General features: G+C 38.8%; 1 protein-coding gene across 5 annotated transcripts in view; it reads left to right on the top strand.

Moving 5' to 3' along the window:
• The first annotated feature begins 5,203 nt into the window (after window positions 1-5,203).
• Window positions 5,204-10,240, top strand: part of fhod3a (formin homology 2 domain containing 3a) — a 47,466-nt gene continuing 42,429 nt past the window's right edge. For all 5 annotated transcript variants that reach the window (XR_009649469.1, XM_060886879.1, XM_060886878.1 and 2 more), the window contains exons 1-2: window positions 5,204-5,554; window positions 7,820-7,932. Coding sequence is in view for 4 of the 5 variants with exons in the window: in XM_060886879.1 (XP_060742862.1) it covers window positions 5,387-5,554; window positions 7,820-7,932 (281 nt within the window). In the remaining variant the exon portion in view is untranslated. The remainder of the gene's footprint in view (window positions 5,555-7,819; window positions 7,933-10,240) is intronic.

Genomic DNA, 10,240 nt, shown 5'->3' with positions numbered 1-10,240 from the left:
TGGAGACAGAGCTACACCATAGTGGAGATGTCTATCACAGGTCATATACTGTAAAGGTGCATCTCAATAAATTAGAATGTTGTGAAACTGGTGTATTATATAAATTCATAAGTAATATAGCCATAAAAAAACAGTTTTAGTGAATTGTTGGCCTTCTGGAAAGTTTGTTCATTTACTGTATATGTACTTGGTTGGTGTCCTTTTGCTTTAATGACTGCCTCAGTTCAGCATGGAGGTGATCAGTCTGTGGCACTGCTGAGGTGGTGTGGAAGCCCAGGTCTCTTTAACACTGGCCTTCAGTTCATCTGTATTTTTGGTCTCTTTTTTCCTCATTTTCCTCTTGACAATAGCTCATAGATCCTGTATGGGGTTCAGGTCTGGTGAGTTTACTGGCCAGTCAATCACATCAACACCACGATCAACATTTGGTGCTTTTGGCACTTTTAGCATGTGAGCAGGTGCCAAATCCTGCTGGAAAATGACATCAGCATCTTTAAAAAGCTGCTCAGCAGAAGGAAGCATGAAGTGATCTAAAGTTTCTTGGTAAACGGGTGCAGTGACTTTGGTTTTCAAAAAACACAGTGGACCAACACCAGCAGATGGGTTAGGGTTAGGGTTAGGCACCTCAATCATCACAGACTGTGAGCTTCTCCATCTTTCCTCCAGACTCTAGGACCTTGGTTCCCAAATGAAATACAAAACTTTCTCTCATCTGAAAGGAGGACTTTGGACCACACAACAGTTCAGTTCTTCTTCTCCTGAGCCCAGCTAAGACACCTCTGACGTTGTCTGTGGATCAGGAGAGGCTTAACAAGAGGAACACGACAACTGTAGCCAAATTCCTTGACACGTCTGTGTGTGGTGGCTCATGATGCCTTGACCCCAGCCTCAGACCATTCCTTGTGAAGTTCACCCAGATTCTTGAATGGATTTTGCTTGACAAACCTCTTAAGGCTGCGGTTCTCTCGGTTGGTTGTGCATCTTTTTCTTCCACACTTTTTCCTTCCACACAACTGTTAACATGCTTGGATACAGAACTCTGTGAACAGTTTCTTTAGCAATGAATGTTTGTGGCTTTCCCTCCTTGTGAAGGGTGTCAATGATTGTGTTCTGGACAACTGTCAGTTCAGCCTCATGTCTGTCTTCCCCATGATTGTGTAGCCTAGTGAACCAAAGTGAGAGACCATTTTATGGCTCAGGAAACCTTTGCAGGTGTTTTGAGTTTATCAGCTGATTGGCATGTCGCCATATTCTAGGTTTCACAATTAAAAGAACAAAGACTTAAACTACTTCAGTCTGTGTTACTGAATTTCTATAATACACGAGTTTCACTATTTGAGTTGAATTACTGAAATACATGAACTTTTCCTCAACATTCTCTTTTATTGAGATGCACCTGTACAACCTGCTTTCATCAGTATTCAGACACACAGGATTTTACCACAACAAACCTGAAAAAGAAGAAAAGTTTTCACAGTTTTCAAATGACTCCTTTAGCAATAGGTTAAAATAGAAAATGCGGTAAATAAACCATAATTATTGGCACTTCCTCTAAAAGACTAGGGAATGAGTGTTTCAGGGGAACTTCTGCCTACATCACATCTCAAAGGTCAAGTTTACTTTGGATGTAGAAAGAAACATGTTTTAATTAATGTTCACTCTCTCACCAGTCAGACTTGAATAAGAAGTGTCTCTGGAAAGTAAATGGTGCATGATAAAATGACTGATATTAATTTTCTGTACTCATGTAGAGATGAACATTGCCACATTCACCTGGAGCTGAAGACAAGCAAGTTTCATAGCTTTAAACTCTGTCTGGGTTTGTCACGTTTCTATATTGTCATTTCAACTTTGTTGTGTTCAGTATGTTGCTGGTTTAATTTTGGTGTCACCTGTTTCTCTTCAGACCGATCATACCCACATCCTGTTTAACATCCTTTTTCTTTTGATTTCCTGTACAATGAATATCTTACATGTGTAACCTAGTTAGAGTTAGCAGTAAAGTTTAGATTGTAGATTAGCAGTGTAGATTGTAACCCTGAAAAGGATACTAATAAAGTTTTGTTTAAATATGTTACAGAAGAATCTGTTGAAGTTTGATGTTGCGTACCTGGAAAAATGCTCTTTTGACCAACAAATTTGTTCAGTAAATTGTAATAAGATCAACTACTAAGATTATTGTATATTTCTTCCCTTATGTAGGAAAATGTCATTGCTTATTGGTTTTTGTCCAACTAATTCATATTCAAATTCAGATTATTTGTATAGCACTTTTAACAATTCACATTGTCTCAAAGCAGATTTACAGAAGTATTGAAATATATATATAATAATATATAATAATAATAAGAAAAAATAAGAATAAAAATAAATAAATGAATGCATACATATAAAGTTTAAAATTAATTTAAAAATATTAATTTAAAATATAAAATACTATATATCTAACCCTATCCCTAATGAGCAAGCTGCAGGTGATGTCGTGGAGGAAAAACTCCCTAAGTTGATATGAGGAAGAAACCTTGTAAGGAACCAGGCTCAGAAGTGAACCTCATCCTCATTTAGGTGACACTGGACAGGAAATTATGTCAATGTAAATAGTTTAATGCAATCCTTTAGCTTGGATTATTGTAATGCTTTACTGTCTGGATGTTCCAGTAGGAGCATAAACAAGCTCCAGTTAGTCCAGAACACAGCAGCTAGAGTCCTAACTAGAACCAGAAGATATGAACATATCACCTCTATCTTATCCTCATTGTATTGGCTTCCAGTCAAGTTTCACATTGATTATAAAATACTATTATTAACCTATAAAGCACTTAATGGTCTCACACCACAGAACCTGAGGGATCTTTAGGTGTTTTGTGATCCGTCACACCTACTTCGAATTAAAGGTGCAGGATATTTGGTAGTAACTCAAGTACAAAAGGCTACAGCAGGGGGCAGAGCTGCAGTGTACCGAGTTCCTAGCCTGATCGTCTCTTCTTATGGAGCTACTTCATCAATCCCGATGTTCTACTGCTGGTTTGAGTCTCATCTCCTGATCAATCCTGCCAGGGATTGATCTGCATGGTCAGCCAGTGACTCGTGGGATTGTGTATGAAGCCGCCCGGAGACGGTCATGTCTTCTTTTGAACCAGTGTTGTGTCAGTCAGCTGTATGGTCTGGTCTCCATCAGAGATCATCTGAAGACTTTGACAGGAAGAAAACTCAAGACATAGTTTTATTTTTTCAGTGTAAATGTTGAGTTCACCAGTATATTTTCAGCTGGTACTTTACATTAGAAATGTACACTTATATCACCTAGCTAGCACATGGTGGCACCTTCAGTCAGGTCTCAGATACTTAGCCCAGTTCACTCTGTGTGTAGATGTCTGGTCCTGCCATTTAAAAGAACCTTTTCACTGTGTCAAACCAGAGAGTGTAAGAGAGCGAGACTGTTCCTCTTCTTAATCATGGAACTAAAGATAAATTTCAATTAATCTGTTACACTGGTGATTAAAGAGTTGGAATGAGATCCTAATGTCAAAGTCACATTAACACACAGCTTCTGACTGAAAGTTTTCCAGATTGGAGAATACATTGTAAAAAAAATATATAGTTCAAATGGCTTTGATAATCCTTTCTGATTATGTACATAAGGGTGTTCAGGTGGTGCATGTTGGGTTTTGGACAACCTAAAGCAGAAAGAGACTAAACAGTGCAGATTACAGTGCTGTGATGTTCCAGCAGAAGACTGTGACAAGTGGACACTAGTGATACAGTGACACCTACAGTACAAACAGAACAGAGCTGTGATGTATAAAATCCCAGATGCCTTGTAACTGAAGATCATTTTCTGTTCCCCAGAAATCAGTTCTATTAAATTCTAGTTCTATGCTGAAGTGCTGCTTTAGGACCTACAGAACTTTTCTGTGTAGCTTTAAAGTTTCTCTTCAGTCCAAAAGTCCAAACCCTGCTCCATTATAACAGTGTCTCTGTGCACAAAGCAGCTCCATGGTGTAATAGTGTAATAATAAACCCATGGTGTGTTAGGGTTGTAATGAAGAACTCCAGTGATTTTTAAAAGATTGTGTAGATATTTTACAGCAGATAAACATGACATTATGGTTGGTAAGTTAAAGAGGGACAGAAATCAGGATTTATGATAAATGACATTAATGATCTCCAGTGATTTGTGGAGGATTTTTTCCCTTCTGTTTACTCAAAAGAGCCTAAAGTTGGCTCACAAGTTTGGACATTGTGCAGGAAATAGTTAAAGCATCTGTGTCCAGCTGCAGAAAATGCAAATGACCAAAATGCAAAATAAAACAAAAATAAAACGTACTAAGGTTTAAAAAAGGAGAGCAAACAGAATCTATAAGAAAAACTGAGGGTCTCATAGAGAAAGGTAAAGAGAAGGCAAATCCAGACATTTGCATGAAGAAGAACACAAAAAAAGCCATGTGTTTGTGTGTCTTTATGTGTGTGTATATGTATATGTAATGTATATGTGGCGATAATAAAGGCTTCTGTGCCCTCCGTTCTTCTTCTTCTATTTGTCTGTCTGTTTGTGTGTTTGTGTGTCTGTATGTGTGTGTCTGTGTGTGTGTGTCTGTATGTGTGTGTGTCTGTATGTGTGTTTCTGTCTGTGTGTGTGTAAGTGTGTGTTTGCCACCTGTATGTGTTTGTGTGTGTATGTGTGTGTGTCTGTGTGTATGTGTTTGTGTGTGTATGTGTGTCTGTGTGTATGTATGTGTTTGTGGGTATGTGTGTATGTGTGTGTGTCTGTGTGTGTATGTGTGTGTGTATGTGAGTGTATGTGTGTGTATGTGTCTGTGTGTGTATGTGTGTGTGTGTATGTGAGTGTATGTGTGTGTATGTGTTTGTGTGTATGTGTGTCTGTGTGTGTATGTGTGTGTGTGTATGTGAGTGTGTGTATGTGTGTGTGTATGTGAGTGTGTGTGTGGGTATGTGTGTGTCTGTGTGTGTGTGTGTGTGTATGTGAGTGTGTATGTGAGTGTGTGTATGTGTGTGTGTGTGTGTATGTGTGTGTGTGTATGTGAGTGTGTGTATGTGAGTGTGTGTATGTGTGTGTGTGTATGTGAGTGTGTGTGTGGGTATGTGTGTATGTGTGTGTGTGTGTGTATGTGTGTGTGTATGTGAGTGTGTGTATGTGTGTGTGTATGTGTGTGTTTATGTGTGTGTGGCAGTTGGAGGGCGCTGTGTTTTCTGTAATCGGATCTGGTCCTGACACAGACACACACTTCAGTACCGCGAGCTGTAGCTGAAGCCTTTCGGGTTCTTCGTTAAGGCGATCTGGCGGAAGCGGATTACCGGATTTAAACCCGTCTAATACACCTGTTAATAAATCAGTTCCGGTTCCGTTGGTGTTGGGCCGTGCGCCATGGCCGCGCTGTTCGAGTGCAGGGTCCAGTTTTTGGACGACACCGACCCGTTTAACAGCACCAACTTCCCGGAGCCCGCGCGCCCGCCGCGGTTCGCCTTCCGCCGGGACTCAGCGCTCGGAGACCAGCTGGCCGCCGTGCACGCGCTCCTGTCCGCGCCGCACAAGGTCAGGTCGCGCGTACACACACACACACACACACACACACACACACACACACACACACACACACACACACACACACACACACATAATAATAATAATAATAATAATAATAATAATAATAATAATATTAAATTGAAATTTAACAATGAAATTTGTCCTCTTATGAATAAATCTAATTATTATTCAGTCTTGTAGTCACCTCAGACTTGTTCATTAGAGATAAATACAAACACATAAATATATTTAATATTAATCTTGAACTTTTGTATTATATTAATCTTTATATTAAACTTTATATTATTCTTTATAATAACCTTCTGCTCTATGTTTATGTTCTGTAAAGCTTCTTTGAGACAATGTCCATTGTTCAAAGTCGTATACAAATAAACTTATATTTTAATGAATAAACAGCATTAAAGTTCTTCTGGACTTAATGCAATACATTTGATTGGGCAAATTAATCAGGAGACACATCAGTAAAGTTCTCCACATCTTCTGTACAGTGTCTCAGTCACATGATGAGATTTTTCTCTTATTAACACAATAGATAAGAATAAAGAGAGAATAAAAAGAGACTGCTGATGGGACGAGTGTTTAGAGCTGACAGAACAGAGAGGCGACAGGAAGTCACTCACTTCCACAAGGTTAAATGTCACTATAAACAGATAAAAACAACAGAATTGTTCTTTAATAAATACAAAATATACAAATTATAATGAACAGATTTCTGCGACATGAGAGAGAAAAACACAGAAGCTTCTCAAGGAAACAATATGGTTTATTTTAATTACATATAATCGGCTCTTTATTTGTGTATGTTTTATTATTAACACCTTCTCTGTGAAATTAACACTTAAAATAAATAAGTGTTAAATTAAGTGTTATTTTAATCAGCTATGTTTCTATTCAGATTTCTGTTTTGTATTTCGTCTTCCTTTCTCTAGTCATCCATCTTTTAAATATTCACTCTTTTCTCACTTTCTCCACTTTTTTATGGTTCTTTTGGTTCCATTGTTTTATTTTTATTTTCTTTTGTGTTCTTAATAGTTTCATTTGCTAAAGGTGATTATTTAACATTGCAGGTTATAAATCATCTGCTGGAACTGAGTTAATTTAAACAGTTTGTTGTGTGTGTGTGTGTGTGTGTGTGTATGTGTGTGTGTGTGTGTGTGTGACAGGTGGGGGTGTGATCTGAGATTTGAGATGAGCCCGATATAACCCGAGGCGTCACATTTCCAGACTGAACACAGTTTAGTGTGTTCACAGACTCGTGAATCAGCACACATTATTACTGTCTTTATTTTTAATACAAATATAAAATAGTTGCCATAATTTTTGTTGTGTTAAATACGTTTGTACTAAAGACACTTGTGTGCTAAATAGGGCATAAGCTCCAGAGTCATGCTCAATAATCCAACACTCAGTGTAAAGAACATTCTGTTAGACATTGTGGACACATTTCACATGTGTTTTACACACAGTGAGGATTTAACACTAAAATGTCATTATTCAGTATTCAGTCCTAATATATAACTACTGATTTAAGCCCTATTCAGCATCATGCACATAAAGGTGGAGTCTCTTCTGTGAATCGTCTGGAGTGAGGAGCAGCGTTACGTCCTGACACGCTGATGGACCTGAAACAAGATAATATTAAATATTAAAATATCACACAGAGGACACAGAGGTCTTCACACTGAAGACAGAAGGAGACACGTCTTAATCAGAGTTATGTCTAATCTGGAACAGGGAATATTATATTGGTAAAATGAATTAAAGGTTTTTCTGTAAACGTTTCAGATGACACTGCACTTGGTCAGATTATTATTCACACCATGGGCTAAAGTAATAACATACAGTGTGTCACACTGCATCGTATTAAACTAGGGAAGGTTTAGAAAGTGTGTGATCTTCGCTGTCATGTGTGTGACATGGACACTGGGATTAAGGTGACAGTGAGAGAGATGTGACTGAATTAACTGAATTAATGCTTATTTTAAGTCCTGGGGTCTCCCAGTGCATTATGGGTTAAATGTCTGCTACACCTGTCCCTGACACTCAGCACCAACACTGTTACCATGGAGTCAGTTCATTTAGACACATGTGCTGGCTAACAGGCGTATTTAACTCTGTACAGGACGCGTTACTCACCAACTCATATTTAGGTTCATTTAACAGCTCTCTCTCTCTCTCTCTCTCTCTCTCTCTCTCTCTCTCTCTCTGTCTCTCTCTCTCTCTCTCTCTCTCTCTCTCTCTCTCCCCCTGCAGTTAGATGACTGTGCTCTTCAGCTCTCTCATAATGGCACATATTTGGATTTGGAATTGTCTCTTGATGAACAGATTGATGAACTGGAGGGCTTTGAGCAGTTCGACTGTGGAATGTAAGACACACACCCACACACACACACACACTTGAAACGATGATGATGATTAAGATGATTATGATGATGATAGTGACAGACTTTTCAATTTAATTATGAGATTCAAGGCAGTATCACAAAAAGGAACGAAAGAAAAAGGACAGTGAGAGCAGAGAAGACAGAGTGGCCTAAAGAATAAGTGCAAGAACAGTTTAAAGAGAATGTTGACTGAGAATCAGTACAGATCGGACAATAACACACGTTCTCTAATATATTGTTAAAAGGGTCTGATCCCACTTGTCCACTGAAATAAACATAATCTTCTTCCCACAAAGCTTTTATATGAACAGTGGATGAATAGACTGGGGTCGACATTTTGTGTTAATATCATGGGGAAGTCGTGGCCTAATGGTTAGAGAGTTTGACCCCTAACCCAAAGGTTGTGGCATCGAACCCCCCCAACTGCTCCCCGGGCGCCGCAGCATAAATGGCTGCCCACTGCTCCGGGTGTGTGTTCATGGTGTGTGTGTTCACTGCTGTGTGTGTGTACTTTGGATGGGTTAAATGCAGAGAACGAATTCTGCGTATGGATCACCGTACTTAGCCGTATGTCACGTCACTTTTGTAAATATAATGCCTGTGCATATTAAATTCTCCAATATATGATCAAAAGGAGAAAAAACAGGGAACTGAGGGAACATTAACAAGGTGTTAATAAACCATCTGATGCCTTTGACCTGTCAGAATGTAAAAAGCCTATCAGTTATTAAAGACATGGTTATAGTGTCCCAGGGATCTCTGAAATCTAATTTAATCTCTGAAATACTGACTTGGGACTCAGCACTGGAGTGTACTGTACTGCCAAGTGGGAATCCTCATCATCTGGAGTTTGTTCAGAAAAATAAAGTGATTGATAAAATTCTCAAAATGAATTATTGATATCTGCCAATGCAGCATGATGCACTTTAATATGTACTCACGGTGTGTCTCACGGTGTGTCTCACGGTGTGTCTCACGGTGTGTCTCACGGTGTGTCTCACGGTGTGTCTCACGGTGTGTCTCACGGTGTGTCTCACGGTGTGTCTCACGGTGTGTCTCACGGTGTGTTTCACGGTGTGTCTCACGGTGTGTCTCACGGTGTGTCTCACGGTGTGTCTCACGGTGTGTCTCACGGTGTGTCTCACGGTATGTCTCACGGTGTGTCTCACGGTGTGTCTCACGGTATGTCTCACGGTATGTCTCACGGTGTGTCTCACGGTGTGTTTCACGGTGTGTTTCACAGTGTGTCTCACGGTGTGTCTAGATTTAACCATCATCTCCTCAGTAACAGCAGAGGCGAGAGTATCGAGATTATGTGATGAGTTATTTACATATTGTCTTTCTAACTGAGAGACATGATCAAACCCTCTATAGTCCTTGTGTGTTTGTTCTTTTCAAATGATATATAGAATATAATCTCGTCTCTGATACAGGCATTAAATTACATTTTTATTTCAGAAATCCCCAAATATCTGTGATGGCGTAATCCATCGAAAAGTATTTTTTATTTCCAATTTTACTCTCTGAGAGACTCGAGATTCAGGAAGAGATCAAAATCCCCCAGTAATTAAACAGCTAGTGTAGGTTTGGTCAGGCAGAGAAAAACATTTAGCGTCTTTAAAATGAGATGTCAGCCATTAGTACAGGGCGCTAACAATAACCCAGACACTATGACGTGTCTATCATTACATTACTAGTGTGTAGACCATCCAGATGAGATCTCGCTCTGTTAAATGTAGAAAGATGATCAAGACCTTTCACATTCTGGCTTACAGAATTAATGACTTTGGATATAAAAAAGGGAAAAATATGCTGATGATATGAGCAGAGATGTTAAACAGGAGAGAAGAAGAAGAAGAAGAAGAAGAAGAAGAAGAAGATTCAGACTCAATTGAAACTTCTTATTGTTTCTCCCGTGTTTAACATCTCTGCTCATATCTTCAGCATATTTTTCCCTTTTTTATATTCAGGGTTATTTTTTTGTGGTTATATTTTTTCTACTCGTTATCAAAAGGTGTTACTTCATGTTAAAACTTTAATAAAGTAGTTTAATGTCTCAGCCGTGTTCAGTGTGCAGAACCCAGTGAAATGACTGACATGATGCTGACAGATAAATCATACAGTTCACAACTAGCAGTGTTAATGTTACTAGAACAAAGAAAGCTCCATGAAACTTAACACTGAATACTACGTTTCTAATATTACAAATTACTTTGAAGACATTTATGTTCTAATTTTTTGTGGTCTGTTTTAAATGAGCATTGGGTCAGATATATAGAAAGAGATGATA

Source organism: Tachysurus vachellii, chromosome 14 (assembly GCF_030014155.1).
Source record: "Tachysurus vachellii isolate PV-2020 chromosome 14, HZAU_Pvac_v1, whole genome shotgun sequence".
NCBI classification, from domain to species: Eukaryota; Metazoa; Chordata; class Actinopteri; order Siluriformes; family Bagridae; genus Tachysurus; species Tachysurus vachellii.
Note: the sequence above shows the minus strand (reverse complement) of the source record. Positions and strands in the feature narration are given on the sequence as shown.